Source organism: Plectropomus leopardus, chromosome 3, assembly GCF_008729295.1.
Source record: "Plectropomus leopardus isolate mb chromosome 3, YSFRI_Pleo_2.0, whole genome shotgun sequence".
Classification (NCBI taxonomy): Eukaryota; Metazoa; Chordata; class Actinopteri; order Perciformes; family Serranidae; genus Plectropomus; species Plectropomus leopardus.
The window spans coordinates 1,290,188-1,315,692 of NC_056465.1; the positions used below are offsets into that span (position 1 = coordinate 1,290,188).

The 25,505-nt window shown below is 37.7% G+C and overlaps 2 protein-coding genes across 3 annotated transcripts in view; one reads left to right on the forward strand and one right to left on the reverse strand.

Moving 5' to 3' along the window:
* LOC121962500 (calcium homeostasis endoplasmic reticulum protein) overlaps positions 1–643 on the forward strand; it is a 29,813-nt gene extending 29,170 nt beyond the window's left edge. For both annotated transcript variants that reach the window (XM_042512762.1, XM_042512769.1), the window contains one exon: positions 26–643. In XM_042512762.1, the coding sequence (XP_042368696.1) occupies positions 26–63 (38 nt within the window). In that variant the 3' untranslated portion in view covers positions 64–643. The remainder of the gene's footprint in view (positions 1–25) is intronic.
* Positions 644–8,247: 7,604 nt separating this feature from the next.
* Positions 8,248–25,505, reverse strand: part of LOC121962526 — a 54,163-nt gene continuing 36,905 nt past the window's right edge. Inside the window, exons 3-6 of the mRNA XM_042512793.1 lie at positions 21,103–21,164; positions 18,486–18,584; positions 14,110–14,284; positions 8,248–8,645 (exon numbers count right to left, since the gene is read on the reverse strand). Of these exons, the coding sequence (XP_042368727.1) occupies positions 8,248–8,645; positions 14,110–14,284; positions 18,486–18,584; positions 21,103–21,164 (734 nt within the window). The remainder of the gene's footprint in view (positions 8,646–14,109; positions 14,285–18,485; positions 18,585–21,102; positions 21,165–25,505) is intronic.

The window sequence follows — 25,505 nt, forward strand, 5'->3', positions numbered from 1 at the left end:
CTAACTGTTCACTTCTTTCTTTCAGTCAATCGCGAACCTCAGGAGGCCCCTTCAACTGAATGATGTCATCAAATAGCATCAAACACCTCCTCCCTGTGGCCACCGCCATCAACCATCTGAATTTCACTGTCAGTTTTTAGTCCAAACCCTGTCTATTGACACAGAAACCAGAGTGACCAAACATAATACCACCACACCTGTGAAGCCTGTGAATGAGGGCAAAGTTCAGTCATGAGGTTGGATTCATTTATCCTATCTGTAGATGGCACAGTCAGCACTGACAGCTGTAACACTGCAAAACTCCTCAATAATTTTAAATTCAGGGCTCTTGCAGGGACATTGGAACTACAGTCTAATGAAAAAGATTTGCAGCTCTCACTATTTCACTCCCAGCATTTCTGATGTATGGTTTTTTTTTATCTGTCTCTAAAAAGAATGTGTGTACGATGATAACAGAGGCCTGACACACACTGTGCCTCAACATTTAACAGCTGCAGAAACAAATGAGATAAATGGTCCCACATGGAGAATACAAAAAAGTGAAATGCTCTGAATATCAAGGCAGTTCTTTTGAAATTTTGTGAACTGTTTTTGATATCTGCAAATGTGTCAACAGTTGAATAAAATGGCATGTTAAATCATTTTCACTGGGGTTTTAAAGCATTTTTTTCATGTTTCTCCCCTAAGTCAACTGAGTTAAAGGGCCAATCAACCAAAATCAGAAAAATAAAATAAAAATCTAATTTGCTTCTCACCATATCTCCAATAAAATGCTTTCAGTTTTATTTATAGAGGATTTTAAGAAAAAAAAGTATATTTTAAAAAATATACGAATGTTTTCCTACAGAAATAACACCCTTACAGATCCACAGATCTTATTGTCATTTAATGAAGTAATTTCTGCTGTGTTAATAGTTTTCATTAAAACTGGTCACTTTTGAATTGTTTCTAAAATCTCATTGGTGGAAATTTCAAAATTTCTGCAAATAAAACCAAGAAGTGTGTCTGGTTAGATATCACAAGGAGCGCGTGAAAACTGCCATGTTCACACTAGATACAGAAGCAGTGCAAAGAGTGCCGTTTTTCTGTCAAACTGCCTGCTCACTTCCAGCACCCATGGTAACCATTTGGGCTTTTCACACTGGACACTAGACGGCGCCAAACTCCCGACCAGCTCATGATCTGAGGCGACAGTAGTAGCTTCTTGTTTTTTTTGTTGGTGGGTGAATCTGAATCTGATAATCTGTTATAAACGATACTAAAGATATAAATGATATAAATGATCTGATTCTTATATATGATAAAACATGCATCCTGTGCTTTTACATAATCCAGATTATATATATAGTTGTGTCTAAAAAGAGAGCGAAAGGGACAAGCAGACACACAGAGATAGAGCCTCTTCTTGTAATTAAAGAAAGCTGAGCAGCAGAATCGCTCTCTGATGGGCGCAGAGAGATGCGCCTCTAGTGTGAACAGCCAAACAACATCTCGTGCAACATTGATCAATCCAGTGAGCTTCTGTGTCCCATGTGAATGCAGCGTGAGAATCCTGATGATTTTTCATTGCAGTATATTGTGATACTTTTTCATGTAATTAGTTCATGTATGGAGATGTGAGTCTGTCATTTAGTTGTTGTATTTCAAGAAATCCCACTAAACAAAAAGTCATACATGTGAGATCAGTTGTATTTTTTTTCTCCACATTTCTTTTTTGTCTCCGTAGACATTGCTTCAATAAATGGAACTCTTACTCACAGATGTGCCCTCTGTGATTAGTTCTTGACTCTGTTGCACCCTTCAAGAAGAAAATAATGAAACAAAGAAAATTAGCCCCATGGTTTAACCCTTCAGATCCGCAAATTGAAACAAACATCACGAAAATTTGAAAGAAATTGGCGTTCAACCAACCTCAGAGAGTCCCGTTTAGTCTGGCTGGATAGTCTTCAAGTGTATAAGAAGGTCCTCCGCCATGCCAGGGCAAACTATTACTCATCATTAATTGAGGAAAACAAAAACAATCCCAGGTTTCTTTTCAGCACTGTAGCCAGGCTGACTGTAGAACCATGTATTCCATGTATGGCCCTCGGCAGTGCTGACTTTATGACTTTCTTTAATGATAAAATCCATACATAAATTTTGTCACTGCCCATTGGGGAAAAAAATAACCTCCAATTTTATTGATTTTCAATTTTTCAGCTAAACTGGAGTATTGGGTTGAGAAATTATCCAACCTCAAAAATCCATGAGATTATACATAAAATGCATTGTGACAAAGCTGAAACAGAGTTGCTTTTCTTAGCTTCAGAGAAGTTGTTTTCAAAATCCATAGCTTTCACCTGAAAGCAGCAATTTGCATTTGGAACATGTTAATAACCCCAATGATGAATAATTAATAATTTCTATTCATTTTTTAAAAAAATACTTGACAACAGAATGACAAAATCAAAAAGGTTTAAAATGTTTTAGCTATTTATGTTTTGACATTCCATTCCCTTATTTGTTACCTGCTCTAACATTTACATTTTTAGTTTTTGAGTCTCTTATTCTGAACCACCTGCAGATGCTTGAGCTGATTAGTCAGTTGTTAGGTGCTCACAGGTGAAAAACATGTTTTTCACTAAAGAAATAATGTTACACCTAACAGGTAGAATTATTATTCTGGTGGCACACTCCAGTCTTCATACATGGTGATGATGCTTTGGGACTTAAAGACCAAATGTTACTCTCTGCCTGGCTGATAACAAAAAAAAAATACATAGGAAAACATAAATACTTCAATTAAAAAAACATCCTCAGAACAGCTTTTATGCAAATAAAGAATAAATAAAATCATTTTGACAATAAATATTCTTATGTGCAGAGAGAGACAAGATGAATCGAATCTGACAGAAAAGATTTCAGTTTTGACAAACAGTGAAAGAAGGACTCAGATATTATGTTGCTAGTGATATATTCAGCCTGTTCTTATTCTGAAGTTGTCCAATACTGCTGCTTTGTCACTGAATTTGACATCAGACACCAATGCCAAAAACTACCTTTCATGACAAAATGATATAACACCAGATAGTGTCAGTTTGTAACACAGCCGGATGTAACTTTTTGCAGTGTTATGATATGCTGTCCGTTGTCTGCACATCACCTGGTACAGCCGTATGATACATGGAAAAGCAACATCAGTTTGAGAAGCTGTCTGTAAGGACATAATATGTCAAACAAACCCTAGACTTTCACCTTGGAGCACGCTGTTCACTTCCCATATAAAAGACCATGATGTTTTTCTCTAATCCTAACCATGTGCTTTTGTTGTTGTATGCTGTTGGTTGCAGTGTCCTAGAACATCAGCAGCAGACACAGTGAGATACCAGAGCATAATATGTAGACATGGAAGACTACTGACAAAGCAGCAATATGTGACCACTTGGGATGAGATGGTGGTGTATATTACATTGTACCACATTCAGCTACTGTAGCTACATTTAAATATAAACTGTTTCATTACTGTAGAAACTTGATGTTTCATTTTGCTACATTAATTGAATACAACTCAGTACAATATATTTATCATGAGGTAATGTCTAAAATGAAGGGATTTCTTTCATATAGCACATTTCTCTTTAACATTCCAGCTCTTTAAACGACACTCCATCATTTTAAGGAATAAGCTTTAGCAATGTATTATCCACAGTCTGATTCACAGCAGTTTAATTTATACATTGGTTTGTTGGCTCTCAGCTGTAAAACATTTTATTATATACTAACATAAAGATAATTTCCACTTTCCCTTAACCAGGAACGCTACTAATCATTTCTTTAAATTGCAAGACATCATAACCTGGATTATTACATAATGAATTGACAAACAGTCTATCAATAACTGGCATTATTATTAGTCATGCCCCCACTATAAATATACACTTGTGACTGTTATTGCCACTTGCAATATTTGCATGTAACATCACATGTTAAAAAAAAAAAAAAATTAATTTGATGTCTGTTACTGACGTTATATGTTATGTTATTGTTACCATTACTGTTGCTGTGCGTCTCTCCCCCTCTCTCTTCCTCTCTCTCTTTCTCTTTCCTTAATGTCATTTTGTCTTCTACTGTAATTTCATTGTTATTTACGCCATCTATTGCACGTCTGTCCATCCTCGAAGAGGCTTCCCTCCTCAGTCGCTCCTCCTGAGGTTTCTAACATTTTTTTCCCCCTCTTACAGGAGGTTTTTGGGGAGTTTTTCCTTTGACGATGTGAGGGTCTAAGGGCAGAGGGATGTTGTATGCTGTCAAGCCCTCTGAGGCAATAGAATTAAATGCAAACATAGTAATTAATAAATAATTAAAGTGGTTTTCAGGTGACGGCTAAAAGTAAGACATAAATACAGAAGACAGGTTTTTAATGAATGAATGTGCATGAAGCTTGTCAAACTGTTTATTTAAGGGGGAGACGTGCAGAGACACAGTGGTAACTGTGCGTCATTATCATTATTTAGATTTTACTTCACATTGTCTGTGAAAATACAAACTCCAAGGCCTGCACAGCACCCTGCAGACTGACAAGTCACCCAGCTATGCCATCATCATTACCAACTAATGTGGCTCCCAATTACAGATCAGAGGACAGAACATCTAATTTCACTAAAAACAGGTTCTCTCATTCCCTTGATTCCTCTCTCCTCGTAGCTCATGCATCACCTCCTCATGTCTTATGTGGAGGGGACAAAGATGCAAGAAAATGAAACAAGTGAGGTAAATGAGGAGACTTTTGAGACAGATGAGAAGCACCCACTGTGTTCATCTAATCTTAGCACAAAGCAGAGGGGAACAGTTAGCCAGCTCTATGAAATGTGACACTATTCACCCTCTAGTAAAACCCTTTTCACATTGAAGTCATGTCAGTGGTGATCAATTTTAACAGTGTAGATGATTGCTCTGCAAATCTGTCTCTGCAACTAATGTGACCATATGACAGACAAAATGATTTTTAAAACTTTTTTGTTTAACCCTTTGAAACTAGGGTCCCATAACTTTTCTTGTGCTGCATTCAGACACCATTCATACGTATTAAAACCTTTGAACCCTGAGCAAACTGCTGTGATTTCTTTCAAAAACATGGGGGAAAAGGCAAAGAGCAACTTGATAATAAATCTTCCAAAAATTGCAAGAAATTAGTAGATTTAGAAAAATATTTTCAATGTTCTAGTCAAAATATATAGAGAAAAACTATGTTTCTAATTATCATAATTACACATGTAAAATTCTGTTATAGAATTATTATATTTTTAAAGGGCCTTTTAAGGGTCATTTACTTGTTTGTTTTGTGTTTTACTTTTTTGTGCTAATGTTTGGGTAATTTCTTCTTCCATTGTTCATTGTCTTCTTCACATCTTTTTTGAAAGAAATCAAACCGAATTGCTCAGGTTTCAAAGGGTTAAAGTGATGGTTGTGAGGGGTTTCATGTCTCACCTGACCTGAAAATAGATCCAGTAGTGAAACGCTGTCAGTGTGAGTGATGGTTGGCTCATGACTATATCAGTGAAGGCATCCTACAATAGACTGTTGAAAGAGATGTAAACAAAATGCTACTGTGGCATGTACAGTTAGCATTGGTTGGCTGGAGGACAGTATGTTAGTATCTGATAGGCTTTGCTGAATTTAGAAAGCCACTTGGTTCATGGAACCATTATGAATGCCATCTACTAAAATAAACAAAGCAAGAATGTGTGTACGTGCATGCGTGTGTGTGTGTGTGTGTGTGTGTGTGAGAGAGAGAGAGAGAGAGAGAGAGAGAAAGAGAGACTGTTTAAGACATTAGGAGTCTAACTGCAGTTGCTTTCATAATGAGTTTTCCTTGACCAGATATTGATTTTTAGCTGCCCTGGAAGGAAAGGTAGAGTTGTATCACATGGTAAAAGCAAATTTTGGTCATATGAAGACCATTATAATGACAAAACAAGACAGAAAAAAGCTTCTATACACTTCTTAGTTCTCAGCATGTCTTTTAAATCCTAGTGTTTGGTCTTTAAACTGGTTAAACTGGGGTTTTGGTTGATTGGCATCTTTTTCATGTTTTCTTGTTTTTGTTTCACTAGAGGCTTTACATATATTTCAAAATCCCATTTGCCTCCATCATGGAGATTCACTGGGTTTTGGCAAATAATGGATAAGTATTGCAGGCTATGAAACAATCATGTAAGAAAAAGAAAACTATTTAAAACTGCTGTGGTGTGGTTGTACACATCAGTAATGCTTAAACTCAAAGTGATTAGTCTGATATGGTAGATTAGATTTTTAGACACAAGGATTACTGTGACCTAAACAAAAAGTTTTTGGCTTTGAAAGCTACAGTCAGCTGGCCAATACAAGAAAATGCCAATATGTCCTTACCGTGCTTACATGAAAATATTTGAAGCTGATGAATCACATTGCAAACCGTATGGAAAGCTAAATCATTTGTTTCATCAAGTTAATAATTTTTTGCCTTGAATGCTAAAGTTGCTGAATTTGTGGTGTTCTATGGAGGACCACAAGTGTCACCGAAATTGTAATAAAGCAGTTTATTAATTAACAACTAAGTGTATCATTAAAATAGGCATTAATATTTTTTTTGTAAATAAATTTATTACTAAATTACAAAGTAATTTAGTAATAAATTAGTAAGTTAGTAAGTTGTATTTTATTTTACTATGACTAATTTCAAAAAGGATTTAGGCTATAATAAGATTTAACAAATTAAATATTAATTCATTAATAAATAGTTCAATTTAAAATGGATTTACAAAAACAACATAAATTTAAAGGTCACAGACAGCTGCTATCCATCCTGAGCTCCAGTTTTGACATTGAAAGATTGGGCAGTATTTCCTCAACATTTTCCTTCCATTTTAGTGCTTCAGATGCAAATTCTTCTAACGTTATGTATTTCTCCTTCCAGCATCAGTCTTATACATCTGCATATGACAGGTGATAGCCAATCAGCGAGCTTTTTACATCCTTTACATTTATTTATTTTTTTCTTCAGCACATAGCCTAATGTTTTCCTGGCAAGGCTAAAAGGAGAAGCCACATGACTAGGCAAATCAAATGGCTTAAAGTACAAGGACAAGGAGGGAAATGAAAATGTAAAGAGGAATGCCAGACTGAAGTCTGTATTCTCAATTCAATTGTAAATCAAGTCATTTATATCTCTTTTTTAATCTGCATTTTGGATTTTCATTATTTATATACAAATTCATTGCTTATTGACTTTTTTCTGTAAATCCCTTTTTAAATGTTGTTATTAATTAATTAAATGTTTTATTACATTTCTGTTAAACTTTTTGTCCTCCATAGTTTCGGCCCTCCATGTTCTCTCTAATAAACAGTAAAAGCTGCGAGGTCACAAAGATGTGAGTGAGCTGCCTGGCTTTTATTTAGCCCTTTTTATTGGTTTGGTTTGAGGTCAGTGGATAAAGTTTAGGTTTTGGCTTTTAAGCTTTAGGTTGTGTTACCTCATCTTTTCAGAATAAAGAATAATAATGCTCCAAATAAATCAGCACTAATTACTCTTTTGTAAACACAACTTAGGAAAACTATTATCCTTCAAATGTGCTTGAGTCTGTATGTTTCAGCCACAAATGTCTGCATGCAGTTAGCCTCTTTTAATGCAAGTTTCTACTTGAGGTCTGGTTAATGGTTAATGTTTTAGCCAGATAGCTGATATATACTGTAGCAGAAAAAAGATGAGTGGTGAAATCAACAGCTTCAAGTCAAAAAGAAAAAGATGTAAGGTTATCAGTTGTCTGGTAAAATAGCCAGGCTGCCCGCATAGAAATATGATCAGCTATTCTGAGCTTCTTTTGCCAAAGAGCTGAGGACCTCCAACATGGCTGCCAGAGAGACTTCAGTAATAAGCCGTCAATAGGCTGAAAGACGGACACAAAATATAATCCATTATGGATTGGAAAAGTACAGTTAGTGTCCTCTGTGCTTAAATAACCTTTCACTGGCCCAGGCTGGTGGCAAACATCCGGACAGCCTGCTGCTACCACATGGTTCCATCTGCAGTTATCCTCCATTAACAACAGCCAAGCTATTAGTGGAGGGACAGCCACGGCCACTGCGCTGTGGATCTTATCCTAGACCCTCACCGCGGACCACATGAGCTCTTTGCAATCTCTAGAGAACAGGCCTTGCTGCATCCTGCTCTTCCACACAGGCTTTCACAGTTTCTTTGTGTCTGTGTGATGCAGATACACACTCCTGCTCTCAGCCCACACAGCTGCAGTCAGCCGCAGAGAGCCACTTAATTGTCTGCCAGGTAGTCTGGGTGTCCATGAAGGACACAGTCTCATAACGGGTAGGACGACAGCAGGGGTGTCCACTGACCCTCTTGCCAGAAATACTCCCGTTGTCCATCAGGGCCTTGAGGGCCAGGTCATAGTTCTTGCGGGAGCTGTGGCATGTCCCATCACAGTACTTAAAGAGGACTATTTCGTCTGAGTCGTAGCCAAGACCAAGATCCCGCACCCGCATCTCCTTCCTCTCCAAGTGGCAGTCGTGAATGCTCTTGTTCTTCTTGCGGTTCCTCCTTGAGGTTCTGGGTGAATTGGTGTGCCGCCATCTGCTCTGTTGGATTTCCTCTTTGTGCATTAGTGACCACTTTTCTACGAGAAAAGAGAATCACAGACAACACAAGAAATGTGGGAGAGGTTCTGTGGTGGTAAAAACATTCAGTACATTTACGTGATGATAGAAAAAATCAAATTATTGTGTTGGTCTGACTTAGTCTGACAGACTAAAACTGGTCTGCTAAAGTACATGAAAACATGTTAGTCTGGCTGAAGTCAAATTTCTCAAAGTTGCACTTATTCACTTAGATAATGTCTGCATGCAGTTGGCCTCATTTCACTCAGTTTACTCTTTCATGTATACACCTCAACCAGACCTGAACTAGGCACTCTGCACATGCTCTGTAGTCCCAATGATGGGCTTTGACCCAGAAATCAAACTGCATAAATTCAAAGAAGAGCGCTGGGAAAAACAAAAGAAGAAAGTAAGAAAACCAAACAAGGTGAAGGTACCAATAAAGCATAGCGCACATACAAAGTGTAAAACGCCAAAAAGGTATCCATGTTTTCACTGTTCAACATACCACCCATCTGCTGCTTGCTAACTTGTTTGGTATGTGATGTAATAGGTCATCAAGAAGGTCCAATAACAACTAGCTGAAAAAGAGCATATCTCTACCTGCTGTGGAGGACTTGGACATACTTCATCAATAAATCTATTCTCCCCCAGTGCTTGTATACGGGGACAAGTGGTCCTATTAATTGGCCTAGTTGAGTTATAAACATAGCTCCACTTAACTGCTCATGGAAATGTATTGACTGACCAGATTTTGTCTCCCCAAATTAAGTTTTCATGAGGCCACTTAGGGCAGCAGAACAATCTGTAAACTCTCGTATCATCAAATAAAGTTTATGTGCCAAACACATCTGCAAACAGCAGGAACCAAAAACAGAATTCATTTAAAGTCAGGCACTGTCTATATTATAAGTCCAATATGTACATACAAACATATCTGTCTCTTTAACTGCTGCACTATTTTCAGCACGTCTCCTGTGTCTGTGTGCTGTTTTTTGCAGAGGAGGACGTGTATAGCAGCTTTATCAGAGCTTTTTCACTGTAAACAGCTGCTTGCTATAAGATCCTTGATAGTGAACCAAAACAGTAAAGTTTTGGGCTGTAAGATAAAACAAGAGGAAAGATGTTAAATGCTCTGTAGAGCCGAGGGAAACTGGGCCGGGGTTTATCACTGTGAGCAACACTTCAGTTTACACACTGGGCCTCATGCAGGAAGCAATATGTCTTCAGCATTTTCTTATTTTTGCTCTTCTCTTAGATAAGAGAAAAATGTTCTAGCGGTTGAAAGTATTCATGCTAAGATAAGAAAAAGTGATCATTTTGTTTTCACTGTCAACAAACTGATGTCCAACACAAAAAAATTAAGTTCTATCCTTGAGAAACATTCAAAATAAAAAAAATAAAATGAATATATGTAGGCCATATGTATATATGTATCTTCTGCTTAGCAGTGCTGGAATGTAACTAAGTACATTTATGCAAGTACTGTACTTAAATATAAATGAATAGATTTTTTTGGTAACTTTAGTTACCCTGTCCATTACTAAATAAAACCATATGAAAATATAAAAGTGCAGCTGAAAACGATTAAACGATTGATTGACTGACAGAAATTTTGATAATTGTTTAAATTGAAGTTATTTCTCATGTAGTAACATGTCATGGTTCCAACCTCTCAAATATGAGGATTTGATTTAATTTTTTCTGTACTGAGTACTTTTATTCGTAATACTAAATTTATTTTCTTGATTGTGTTTTTTTCTTAAAGAAAAAAGAGTGTCCGATTATAGGGAATTTAGCAGTGTCCAGGGATAAGGAGTGCAGATTGCAACCAGCTGAAATTTCTCCTGGTTAGAAAGGATACAAAATTAAAAGACGGCCTAGGCTAGATGACACTTATTACCACTATAAGAAAATCTAATTCGGAAACATTGCAAACCACAAAAACTCTCTTCAGATCCACATTTGTTTCTGTATACTGATTTTCTACTAAATTGATTCCACTAAAATATGTGACTGAATTTATTTTAATTGTATTTTTTAATGAAATCTATCTATTTGTCAGTGTATTATCTGTTACTGCTCATCCTGGCCTGGCCTGGCCCAGGTGTTTGACTTTCTGATTTCTACTTCCTGAACTTGGGATGACTTTGCCCTGCACTTTCTCTTAATGGCTCCATATCGTCCTTAGGGAATGGTGGTTACAACTGTGGAATGCTCAATTACAGCTGTATGCGTGCCTGTCAGTTCATGCCTTCATGTTTACCAAAGGAAAACTTGTAATCACAAGGGAAAAAAGAACAAAAAATGCATAGAAAAAGGCCCCAGGCAAAGAGCACAGGTCTTCACAGTCAAACTCTGCTGAGATACATATTCAGCCATGTTAAAACAAGCCACATGCATTATTTTATGTAATTATTCAACTATTCCATTTTACATTAAATTGGGCAATGTTCAGGCAATCGAGAAAATCATAGTGTGATGCTTTGGTGTCTAAAGTAACATTTTCCATCACTTTCATGAATGTGGTAGAAACACAACTTAGGTTTACTTGACAGCATTACAAAAATAAGGTCAGTATCACCACACTGTCAAAAAGCCAACTTGCATTTGTTGGCATAAAGAAGTATTTGAAGATTTTCAGACTTAAAAATATATATCATCAACATATGAGACAGTAACTTAAGTCAGTCCAGCAAACTAAATTATTTGTGGTATCCCCGTAAAATGACTTGATGAGTCATTACAACTTAAGTTTCCTAACAAGAGGCAAAAGTAATTCACGAGTCTTTGTTGTGAAATGTGGGAAACCCAACTTTCCGAGTTAGCGTTTTTCACTTGAACTATTCCAGCCCTCAGACTGGCTGTCTTGCACTGGAGCTAATTAGAGCTGACCACACAGGTAAGTTTTGAATTTGACTTCATTTAATTAAGTTAAAATTGTGCCAGAACTTTTATTCAGTGTTATGTGGTATGATAAAGTAGTTGAACACAAATAAACTTAACTTAAGTAGTTGATGCTAGTGGCTAGCTGAAACCGTATTTTGTGAAAATGGGCTTTATAAATAAAATTGACTTGATTTGACTTGACTTATTGTTTAAGGGTGACTGTAAGTAACGCCAGCTAATGCTCTCAATCAGCCCAACAGTTAGAATATGCAGACTTCTAGTTTAAAACATCAATTTTTAAAATATCAGAAATGGATTTAGCATCCTCAATAACTTCAAAAAGCACCCATAAGATGTCAAAATTTGCCAAGCAGTTGCTGATGTGCTGTCAATATATATATATATATATATATATATATATATATATATATATTATATATATATATATATATATATATATATATATATATATATATATATATATATATATATATATATATATATATATATATATATATATAATATATAATTAATATATAAATAATTTAATAATTATATATTATTATTAATAATAGTATTAATGTAATATGTATTATTAATGTATAATTAATATATTATTAATTATACATGTGTAATTATAATCAATTCCTATTATATAGTAATTGTTGTGAAACTCCTCACTTGCAAACATCTTTTTAATCACAAGTTGTTTTCATCTATCATTAATCAGTTATATTCTATGCACATTTTGCTTTTCGTACCCTTCCAAGATGGCAGACTGCTTGCGCATGCAGGGAACAGACTGAGCAGGCGCAATGGATCTGGTACTGACCAACCTCAATCGGACTTTAACATGCTCCTCGTCGCAGAACCGGCCTTTCTCAGTGGTCAGGGATAGGGACTGTTCATTATTAATGAGGGGAGAAGGCATGCTGCAAAATGGATCAGGGATTTGAAAAAAAAAAAAAACGCACTGAGGAGGGACTTGTGTTTTTAATTTTGGCTTAGGTGACCTGGACATAGCCCACAGATTCTGTTATAAAGGTAATAGGTTAGGATTTTTAGAGTTTTTTACTTTGAAATGCATGTGATTTATATTTTTTCAGTGATTCACTAACTACAAACACAGCAGAAGGGAAGGTACTCGTGAATCCAAAAGTGTACCTGCTCGATTACAAGGACACAGAATAATAAGTAACCTTCACTCTTCATAGAAAAAAGCAGCTCAACAAAGAATGTCTAATATTGTCTCTGATTCAGTCTTTTTTTTTTTTTTTTTTAAATAAAGCTTATTAATAAAATGCATTTTCAACATGGGGATCATCTTTGGATTTTATTGACATTGTATTGAATTTTTTTGTCCCAACACCTGAAGCGTCTTCAAGAGTTGTACTTTGCTGACTATTATGGATATAATTAGTACCATGGTGATTTAATTTTTGGTTAAAGGGGTTTGAGATGGAAATTGTTAATGCCAAACACATAATTAATAGCTCGTAAAAATTGGAATAATTTTAGAGAAATGTCTCACTGCAGATCCTTGTAACATCTGTGATAACTGGTTTACCCCCAGTGAACGAACGTTTACCAAAACCCATCCGTCACAGCTGCCCCCGCCTTGGCAACTAGCTGTTTGAACCTGTGCTTACACCATGCTATAAACATATCCCACTTCTAAATCATATCCATATTCACTCTAACACTAATAAACAGATTTTGAAAAGCTGTGAAGCGGAGTGATACATGCAGAGTTAAAAGTTAACAGTCCCAGTGATGTTGTACTCTAACATAAACATAAAACATTTACTCATGTTGACAGTGAAAATTTTGGATCTAAGTAGCTTTGTCAATAGCATATAACAGTTTTGTTAGATTGTGAAAAAAAAAATAATGATTTGAATCTAGACCCAGAATCTGTAATTATTTATCAGTTTTGAAGTTTTCCTTTCTTGTGATCAGTGTGCTGCATGATACCAAATACATCAACATGTTCTTGTACTATATATATATATGATATTAGTCATGACCATTAGGGGAATAGGCAATGTTTTGTCACAAGTTGTATTGTCAAAATTAGACAAATGAAAGCATAAATCCCAGGGGAGCTAAATGTATTACTTTAAATGACTGTTGTTCACACTCATCTACAGTGACCATTTGATAGAAAAAACAAAGTCAGAGGTCACAGATTACAAAAGCATTCACACGGATTTACACAGTGGTTTTCTTTTTAATCATGTCACCACAGAGGAGCTCCTATGTAGGCTACGGTGCTGATAAATGGAAAACTCTTCAAAGGAGGTGGGAGGTTGAGTGGAAAAGGATGGTTCAAATCACACAGAAGCCTAGATAGCGTTTGGTGCATCCAGTTCATGTAGCATTAATAAGGCAGTAAAAAATGATTTATATGTATCAAGTTTTCCCTCTTCAACACTGATGTGCCACTAATCACATGTCTGCAGGATATCTGCAGCACTGACTAGTCCAACCTGAAATAGAACTTGTTACGGCCACACAAGATTAAGTTCAAACAAAATGACGTAACCAACAGCAGATAAGTTGTGCAATAATGAAACAAGAAAACGGAATACTTACCAAGGGCATGAGGCCAGGGTGCGGGGATGCCGCTGTCCTGTTCCAGACCCTCAGCAGGAGACAGAGAGGGCTGCCTGTGGACTCGCTGGAGGTCTGGCCGAGCCTCTTTATTGTCCTCCTCAGAAAACACATCTTTCACTAGTGTTAGCAGTGAAGCCACCACCCACAGCATCACCTGACGGTATCAAGGAGCACACTTTGGTCAGCAGGCTGGCTGTGTGATTTGAGAAGCTACCAGATTCACTGATTTATTGCACTTTATCCGAACACACAGCAGGGGTTAAATGTTTTCACTGGAGCACCCTGGTGTTTCGAAGGTAAAAACACTAATCCATCACCGCAAACACCAAAATATACAACTGTCAGGCATAGTGCATTTTGTCATATGCTATTGTAATTTTATTGTTCTTTATGAAATCTATTGCACGTTTGTCTGTCCTGGAAGAGGGATCCCTCCTCAGTCGCTCTTCCTGAGGTTTCTACCATTTTTTTCCTTGTTTAAGTTTTTTTTGGGAAGGGTATTTGTCCTTAGTCAGTGTGAGGGTCTAAGGACAGAAGGATAACATATTCTGGAAAACCCTCTGAGGCAAATTGTGATTTGTGATAATGGTCTACATAAATAAAATTGAATTGAATTGTATGCTAATAGAGTTAAAAAAGCCCTCCCATAAGCCTGCCAGTGGATGGGTGCAGGACACTTTTGAAAAAATGTTTTTTTAATCTTCAAGAGGTGAACATTGCTTACAGGCTATCAATTTGATGTTATTACAGTTATTTATTTTTACCCCCAAAAAGAAGCATGAACGGACTATTACTGAGAAGACTGAACACTTTTTTTCCTCCTCACTTTTTTCTTCCTTGACTTTGCTGTTGTTGCCGTCTCCATCCTGTCTTTCCAACCTGTAGAATATGACTCTCCCACTGATGTCATCACTCCAGGCCTAAGAAAACCTGTACCTTTTTGGTTTCAGCTGGGACCCACTTTTCGAGTTTCTGAACCAATTTATTTTTTGTCAAAATACTCTGAATGGTCCAAAATTAGCTGAGAGAGTTGGACCTGTGGAAAAGGGGTAAACAGTGGAGGATACAAACTTATGGCCGATGAGTGGAGTGAGGGTGGAACCTAAGCTAAGCTACCTCCACATTGCCTCCGGTTGAATGTTGACAAGTGAGGCAGATGTATTGTGGCAGCTAGTAATTAAATTAAACAAATCCTTCTGTCAGTATTACTGGTGCAGTGATAATGTCACAGAAGCCCAGCAGTGTATTTCCTTACTGATAAAATATTTTCACAGCATTTTTGAAAGAATGTAAAACTTACATTTATTACAAACATACTTGCTGCAAGTTAGAAGTCTTCCTTATCCTTGCTTTTGCTGGATGCAATAGATGAAACCAGCAACCAATTTGTGTGTTTTACCATCTAGCGGAGCCATCATTACTGCGGTGGCAGTTGACTGCTGCCTGCTGACAGTGACAGCAGTGGATACAGTTTTTAACAATTACTGTATCATATCATGGTGACAGCAGCATGGGCAGTGACCCCCAGTTACTGTTGAAGGTACTTTATGTGGATGGCGATCTTAACATCATTCAAATGTATGTATTACATGTATGTATTACATATAATCAAGTGATGAAGTGCTGTAATGTAACATTACTAAAGTTACTGTACTAGTTAATGTTAGCTAGCACAGTCAATATAGTTGCATTTAAGCATTATGGACCAGTTACATAATGCTTAAATTATAATTGATCTAAATCAAAAATACAAATTCATGTTGTTTTATAGATATTCAAGATTATTTCATCAATCACCTGGAATGTGATTAGTAACAAAATGCTAACTACAGGTCTCTGATAGCAGGTCAAGGTGACCTGAGCTCCACATGGGTTTGGCAAATATTGCACAGTCTACCAGATGATGAACACATCATTCTAAAAGGACCTGTCCCATACTTACAGTTCATTAACCCATTTACGTCCTTATACTATATTTAGTATGCTAAGTAAAAGCCCTATAGATATGTTTCTGTTAGAGATAGAAACATAACATTTTCTGTGTTAAGTGTTGAGACATGTGGCTATCTGTGTCAAAATCAAATTTTCAATATCTGAAATTTATCATGCCTTAATTGATAGACAAAGTTGGAATATGAAAAAAATCACAAAAATAACTTTAGCACTCATTTTATATGCTCAATACTATACATACATTGGAAGAAATAACATATTATTGAAATTCAAGTTGTTCTGAGTCCAATGGTACCAAAAATGTGATATAGGTCCTTCTAGTTTTTGAGATACAGCCATTTCTGTAACATACTATTTTTAGTAGTTAGTCACATAGGGTTAGCCATTTTATCACTTTTTCTATAAACCCTGGTGGAAATAAAGGGTCACATGATAGCATGATTAAAAAACGTCATGCACTTAATAACCAGATAGACTGAAGTAAGAATATATTATAAAATAGATTCTCCAATGTGTTGTTAGGGAGAAACTATGAGAAATATGGTTCTATGACCATGGATTTCCATGTATTCCTATAGGGTTTACTACCCCATAAGAATACACAGGAACTACTGACCTTTGTTTCCAAAACAATAGGTTAGTAGGAGTATCAGATCTTAATAATTTTTCATACACATTTTCATGTCCAGACTCTGATAATACAGATAAAAAAGAAAAATGATAATTCATTAAATAATTCAGTGTGACATTGTGCGCGGTATAGAGGCATTTTATATTGTATTTCTATGGGGTTTTAAATGGGAATAAAATATCTGTTTAGACTCCCAGTCCTCCACCCCTGCTTAATAACATTCACTCACTCTCACACATATACAAACACACACACACACACACACACACACGCACACACACACACACACACACACACACACACACACACACACAAAGAATGAAATCCAAAGTCAAGTTGTTTGTTGACAAACATCTTTGGTCTTTGAAATGCAGCTGCAGGTGCAGCATCAACTGTTAACATGTTAATCAGCTCAAACTGAATCTTTTTTAAAATTTTGTCCTATCTACAGTATTTTAAAGCACCTTTCTGCAAGTGCCTCTCATCAAGACTGACAGCTGCCAACAGAACTGGAGCAAACCTGCAGCTGCATTTCCAGACCAAAGATGTTTGTCAAGTGTCTGACTTTGGGTTTAATTTCTCTCTCTCTGTGTGTGTGTGTGTGTGTGTGTGTGTGTGTGTGTGTGTGTGTGTGTGTGTGTGAGGGAGAGAGAGAGAGAGAGTGAGAGAGAGAGAGAGAGAGAGAGAGAGACAGAGAGACAGAGTGACAGTGATATTCAGTAGGGGTGGAAGACCGAGAGTCTAAACATATTTTCGCATTTAAAACCCCATAGAAATACATTCTAAAATGCCTTCATAATGTGCACAATGTCAAATTGGAGCAAGAAAAAATGATGAATTATCATTTTTCTTTTTAAATCTGTATCATAAGAGTCTGGATAATGTGTGTTTTAAAAATAATTAAGATCTGATACTCCTAACCTATTTTTTTGGGGTGTGTTTTCATGGAAAATCAAAAAACGAGAAATCCTTTGTGACTAAATCCTAAAAAAGGTACCTTACTAAAAAATGGCCTCTGTAGCCTTATACATTGACCGATTTGAAAAATCCCAACTGATGTGTTCTTAGGTCAGCTAGTGCTTTAAATGCTGTGAAGGAAATTTTTGAAATTTCACTGTGGACATCAATGGGTTAATAACTATCATAATGTTTTTGAAATCAAATTTGAAATTGTAGTTGTTTTCCAAAGTTGAAGATTGCTACTTCTGGTCGAGCAGCCGGGAACTGCACAGGTTCTTCCTGAACTCTTAGATATCATTTTCAAAAGTAACGTTACACAGAAAGTAAAGCTAAAGTATAAAATTGTACACTTCTCAGTACAGCTTGCATTCAGACGCAGGCGGGAGGGAGATGCCTCCGCAGTAATGGCATCCTGTTATCTTCCAGCACTTTCCTGGCTTCATGTATATTTCTTGGCACATTAACTTTTGATCACCAGTGAAATAACATGAAACCAACAGCAGGACTGTATTTGTGTGCGTGCAAAAACTCCACTGAAAACCATGAAAGTTTGTGACAAATATGTGCCAGTCCACCTACAAAAATACTACTGACAGATATTTCACTGATAGTTCAGAGCTGTAACCTGCTAGGACCAGCTGGATCAAAACTCAGACAGTCACCAAAGTCATTTAGATTTATCCCCTGGAGACCATGAACATCTAAAACAAATACCTGCACTACAGTGTTGACTGACTGACAACTGACCTTAACAGAGCCAGGATTCTCTGAAGTATTTGCATTTAATTTGGTGCTTTACAGTGTTACATACATTGTGGAAACTGAAAGCTGATCCGTCCTGTTCCATCAGCTCATTGACATGGAAATTGTGTCTGTCCTCCCTGTGTCTGGCTTTCAGCCTATAGAGTCCCTGTCTTCATGGCCTTACCTGCAGCCAACACCTGCATTTCTTTCATTACTTAATCGTAAGTGACACCCTCCTGCTGTGCGGCTAGGGTTAATATTTTAACACCACTTATGAAATGAGTTTCCCTGCAGTGTCTGGCAGGAACCTCAGGCCCAGATCAAGTATGCAGTGTAGTGGAATCTGGCTGATGGTGAAACATATGCCAACATTCTGTTGGCAAACCCTACTGGCCTGCTTTTCCTTCTGAATTTTCATGTATATTCTTTCTTTCATAAGCTAAAACCCTCACCTTATGTGTCAGGTGTACAGGTGTTGGGTCTTCTAACAGTGTCTGAAACCCTCTTCCTGACACTGTAATAGGGCCCTGAAAAAGCCTCAATTAGATTGTTTTTATCTGCAACAAAATTATAGCATTATAAGTAACCTACTACTGTTGGCTGAATAAACACTTTGACACGGAATAATTATGGTTTCCAAGGGCCCTGACACACCAAGCTGACAGTCTGCCAGCGGTCCATGTTGTCCTGCTGGTGAGTGTTCATGGTTCTTGTCACTGCACTGTGTCCTGCACTGTCAGCCCTCCTGAACCCTCATCTGCTTTTTCTCAGGCAGTCGGTGAATGAAATCACTCTGATTGGCAGTTCAGCTCAGCACACGAGAAGATAAACAGAAGTGAGGAAAGAAAACCAAGAGCTAAAGTCAGGAGTGAGTTCAGAACAAGCTTGTTTTTCTTTATGTTAATAAAAACGTTTTATTCCTTTGATTGTTAGGATTGTAGATTGTGTTATTAATCAGCTAACTGGCTAACTAGCATCAAGACGTTCTTTAGGTTTCCCATTTTGAGTGATTACAGACAGCTGCAGTCTGGTGGCATGGCAAGGAATTTCCTCTCACGCAGGCGCAGAATGCATTTGCTGGTTGGCTATCGGTTTAGTGTGTTCATGTACAACTTTTTAGCAAGACACATTGGGCATGAGTTGACGCAGTGGGTTTTTTTTTTGCTGTTGGTTCTCTGATGTCTGTTTGGTGTGTCTTGGCCCTAAGAGGCCGATCACAACACAGAGACGCATTACATGAGGCGCATCTGGAAAGACAGCTGGGAGCGCCTGGGCTGTGTGTGCATAATATAATATGTTCTTCTTTGCTGACCAGGAAGATTCACTTGACTGCACATGCAGCTCCAGGTATTTGCTCTTTGGGTATTCTGATTGAGCAATGAGGAGACCTAGCATTGATGAGCTCTTCGTATGTAAATACTGCCAAAATACTTCAGCCAAAATAGACATTGATGAGCAGTGCGACTCCGCACCTTGAACTGAAAAGTTGAAAATATCTTAACTTTTATGCATGCCCCAAAACCACCAGAAAACAAGTGCCCTGTACAACAGGGAAACAATGGTTTTGCTGGCAACGCTTCTCTAGTGATGCGTCTGAGTGTGATTGTCCCTTAAGACAATATTACAGCTAATATTATAGTAGCTGGGCAATTAATTAAGCAGCATTGATTTCTGTTTGAGAAACAGCCACAGAGAGCAGATCTCGCTGCAGGTCCACCCTCACCATCCTCCATCATCTAAGATCATCATGTGTACTTGTTCCCAGACATCACTAATATTAATAACCTTTAGGAGTGTCATAACTTTGACTGAGGTACTAACATTACACCCTATATAAAAAGCAGTGATTCTGATAGCAGGGTTTAATTCTGTTTTCATTTTAATACGGGGCTACTTTTTTCTCTGCATTTAGATACCTGTAGAAATAATCTCTTCTCAGTGTAGAAGCCTGGGGCAGACAGCTTTCTTTTCTTCTGCTTAGGTTACAATGACAACCTAAAACACTGTGACAAAAATGATGTTCAATAATGTTCTAAAACCTCATAGTGGGGGCTAAAAGATGTGCACTTTACAAGTGGACTGAGGGTCAGAAATAGAATCCATGAAAGTGAGATCAAGTGAGGCGAGGAAACTACAAGACAAAGTCTAGAAAACAGAAATCCAAGTGGATCAAAGCATGCATGAGTTCACTTGGAGATTCAATGATGTCAGTATCAATGTCAATGTCCTGGCGTGAGCCTACTAGGTCTGCATATGTATGGGGCCCGTACTTTTCTACCAGAAACCTGTGGCCTCATCTGTTGCCAAAGGTCAGTACCATTGGAATGAGTATTGGAGTAAGTGTAACTTTTTTAGCAAGGTGGTGGGTAAGTGTGTGCAGGTGGGGATGGTGAATGAGCATGTTCTGTGTCAGACTTTCATGCAGGAAACTAGAATTTGTGTGATGCGCATTGATCATTTGCCTTTTTTTATTCAGTACAGGTAGAATCTCTTCTCAAAGATGTGCTAAGATGACATGTTGTGCATAGTTTGCATGGTAAGGTTATGGTTTAATTTCATTATGATTTACCTTATAGCTGTTACACATCTTTATGCAATATTATTATACAGTAAACATACGTAGTAGAAAAAAGCATGATTTTTGTTTAGTGAAATGAAACCCACCACAAAACATGCATGCTCACCTTCCAGTTCTTCAGGTTATGTTGGGTAGTTGATGCCTCCTGCCTCCACCAGGTTTTTCCATCTGACAAAAGAAAATAACAACATCAATTACCGCCACTCATTTGAATGTTTTGTGCCAAATTAAAAAAAATCTCTCAATGTGTTCTTTCTTGAGATATTGCGTTCACAAGAATAAGACAAGGTCACAGTGACCTTGGCCTTTGACCTATGACCATAAAATTTTATCCCTCAAGATGTTCTTGAGGGATAAAAGATGTTCTTGAGTTCCTGAGATATCGTGTTCACTGGATTGGGATGTACAGACAGACAACCTGACAAACCCGGCCATGGCTGTTGGCATTAAAAAAATATATAGATTTAGATATAGATATAGATATATAGGCTTTTGGCCCCTGTCATGTCAGCCCCTGCCAGCTTTTTTTTCAGCTGAGAGCAGTGCAGTGGAACCCAGTGGTGTGTGAAGTCACTGATTGGCAGTTCAGCTCAAGAAGAGAAACAGAAGTGAGGAAAGTAGAGCCACTGAGCTCTTAAGCAGAGATGTTTCCTGATGGTTTGTGTTTTTGTTCACTGGTGCACACTAAATATGTTGGATTGAGTTGTTAATGATCTAACTGGTTAATAATGCCTTGACAGTCTTTAAAGTTTCACTTTTTGAAAGATAATACCAGATGATCCCTGTCTGCTGGTATAGAGACAGTATTGGATGCATGGTATGGATATTTACTCTTGCACAGGTGCATACATGCTAGCGGGCCGTCAGTTGTGGTCTTTATTGTGTGTTCATGTGCAACTTTTTGGCTGAAACACAGCGACATGAGGCGACACAACAGCTGACTTTCATTGCCGCTAGTTCTCTGATGTTGGTTTGGCGTGTCTGAGCTTTCAAGCAGTATCAAACAGCTTTTATAAAAATAAGAAAAGAAAAGGATCTTGGGTCCTAAATATGCAATACATTTTAAAGTACATTTTTAATGTGTGTTTGTTTGTTTTTTACAACTTCAGGTTTCTAAAAATAGATGAGGCTCTGTCGGCCTCTGTCAGTACAACACACATGGATGGAGAGTAGGGTAAGAGGGATCAGGGATCACATTGCACAACACTGACTCTGTTTGTGTGTGTGTGTGTGTATGTAAAAGATACCTTGTCAGACATGCATACAGCTACTACAGTTTAGAAGAGAAAAGACGGAGGACACAGATGAGAAAGATTAAGTGTATTTTTTTCTGTAGTACAAGCCTATTGTGCAATCTACGTAATAAATGGTAATGACAACAATGATTAAAAATACTTAACAGGTTCACTTGTCACTGAAATGTCCATTGTACCCCACAATATGTAGGTGCTGGATGATATACATGTTTTTTTGCTAAGATTGAAAAATTAAGAATGATCCTAAGCAGAGCCATAATAACTACTGCCATGGCACACATTTTACACGCCTTTAAATCTGACATTAAAGGAATACTTTGCCAATTTTTTAACCAGCTTTTTATCAAAACCATGTGGTAAGTATGTGTAGATGAAATGTGGTAAACTTCCCTCCATCTAACCAGTGCTGATAAACCAAGACTGAGTTACTGAATTATATATTTCTTTCCTCAATGTTATCAAAAGCATGTTTTAACTTACTGTTTCATGGGAAAACAAAAGTTTCATGGGAAAACAAAAGCCGCCCAGCTGTCACTGTTTCACAGTCCTCATTCGTTGAAGCTCGTTGTACTCGTTGTAGCTTTTGTCCCTCTTGAGTAAAGTGTTCGTTTAGCACCAATTTCAAAATTATTTGCATCTTTCTACTGCTGAGACAGCCCAGTTTTATAATGAGGGCCTTCTTAATATTGCTGAAATAAGTCTTTAACAATGTCTACAGTACTTACTCAACACTCACAGGTAAAGAAAACACTGCCTGTGAGCTAGCTGTCAAAGCAGAGATGGAACAAAACATGACCAGCATGTCCAGCTCTTTTCTTTGGTCTTCTGCCAGCTATAACCCACTAACAGTCATTTAGTGAACGTGTGTGAGCCTGCAAAATATCAAACTCACTGAATCCAACATGGACTTGTAATGAATTGGGATTTTTTTTTAAAAAATCCTGAAAACACAGACGGTCGGAGTTTCAAGTCGGATATTTCAACATCCAACAAGATATCTGACTTGTTGGAAAGTTGGAGGAACCCAGCCTGTTCTCATTCACAACTCGTAAAATATTGTCGCTTTGACAATACTTTTGGCGCAAGTTTGCGAGACAAAGAAGAACCTTTCCCGTGTGCATGAAATGCCACTGGACCACCTCAGCTGAGCATGCAGCTGGACAGAACTGGTTGCAGCCGGAGAGCTGGTTGGCACCTGTAGCATCCGCACGACATGTGGCAGAATTGCAGCAAGTTGAAACGATGCCGGTGACAACATAATATGAGGAGTGGGAAAGTACCTAATGGGGGGAAGGAGGGAGGTGGATGAGTCGAACAAACCCCAGACTTTCATGCAGGAGTGCGGTATTGGCTTCTCGTCTGAGTGTGATGTTTTTTTTTCTACACCTTACCATGTGCCTCCCACCCCCTAATCCAAACCACCAAGGTCAGCATGTGTGTCTGTTGATGTTAAAGCATTGGTTGCCACATGCTCATGTTGTCTAAACATAATCACCTGCAGTGTCATCCCACCATGTGCATTTGTTGACATCACGGCAGCACCATCCCGGAACATAAACAGCAGAAGCAGAGGGATACCTAAAATGTAATAGTTAGACACGGAGGTCCACTGCAACATGTGAAGACGTGGGCTGAGAACCCAGATCTGAAAATCCAGTATGCTCCACAAATCAACAGTAGTGAAAGCTGCATTAACATACTGTTACTTCACACTTCTGTCTTATTTGTGTCACTTCAACAGTCATACACACAGTCCTGTCTAACTGTGGACATGCTAACAATGGCTTTACTGGCTAGAGTTGGTATTGTCAACATCTTGCATTGTTTTCACAGTTAGCACTGGAACATGGTCAGCCTGGGTGTGACATCGTCCCAAATTGAATGCAGCATTATGCTTCTAAGCGGGGTAAAGGTCATAGAAGATTCTTAGCAATTTCTTTTATAAACATAATGCTAACATCAGTATGCATTGTACTTTATCCATTTTCTTTTTCTGTCCTTTCTGTTCTGAACATAAAGAAATCATAACATACCAATAAAAAATATAGAAATAAAATTAAAGCTGCAAGCAGCAATGAATAGTCCTTTGCACTTTGTGCTAATCAGGGATACTGAAGGGACGCTGTATCGCAAAGCCATGCATTTCCTTTCCTTTCCTTCACTGCACCCAGCGGTGAAATGATCTTTCCAGCATGGAGTGTGTAGTGCTGGAAGTTGCAAAATTTGGACAACTTTCTGTGCCCACTGTGTGGCACTGCTGGGCGATAAATCGATTTTGTCAATTAATGCAATTTTTTTCTCTAAAATGAAAAACTAGAAATCAAAATCTGACTCATCGTTCGGTTTTGCAGTGCCAGATCTCGAACAAACCACAGTCCACTACAAAGTTTGTTCAAAAGCTGCTGAGACTAAAGGCAGCAGCGTGACTGATTTATTTCAACATCTCAAACGAGGCATGCTGCTGAGTGGTCTGAGAAATGTGTCTCACTCCAAGATGAACAAGACCACGTCAGCCCACAAACAGCCTGTAAAAAGCAGTCGACGTTAGTGAAATCATTTTACTGTTGTGTCCTGTATGACAGGAAAGCCGCTCGCTGCAAAGCTATTACTGATGCAGTCATACTACATATCACTAAAGATACGGTATCCATATATACAGAAGAAAAGCCTGCAGGTTTATTCACATGCTGGAAACTATCTGCCCCAGGTATGTGCTACCAAGCCACCCTGCCTCTTCTGTACAACTGTACATGTGAAAAAATCACAGAGAGCTGGAGGGAATGTCGTTTGACTCCACTACAACAGACCTATGCTCATTCAACACAATTTCAACACAACCAATAACATTATTAACATCAAACTTCAGAATTGATCATTTTCAATACTCTACTGTTTCAACTGTATGTTGCTGTTATATTCATAACTGTGAAATATGCAATACTGATTTAAAACCCTCTAATTTTTCATTTTGCTTTTATTTTAAAGCACAAAAAATGTATTAATTTAATTTTTCGCCATATTGCCCAGCCCCATGTGGCACTACAAAATACACACTAAATATTGTAAGACCACAGGATATCTTCAATACAAGCCAGCCAGCATCTAAAACCAGTGACAGAATCAGTTGAAATTGTTGAGCAGTTGTTCATAGTCAATTTTTCAAGTCAATTTTATTTATAGAGCCCATTATCACAAAACATGGTTTGGCTCAGGGGGCTTCGCAGTATACGACATCCCTCTGCCCTTAGACCCT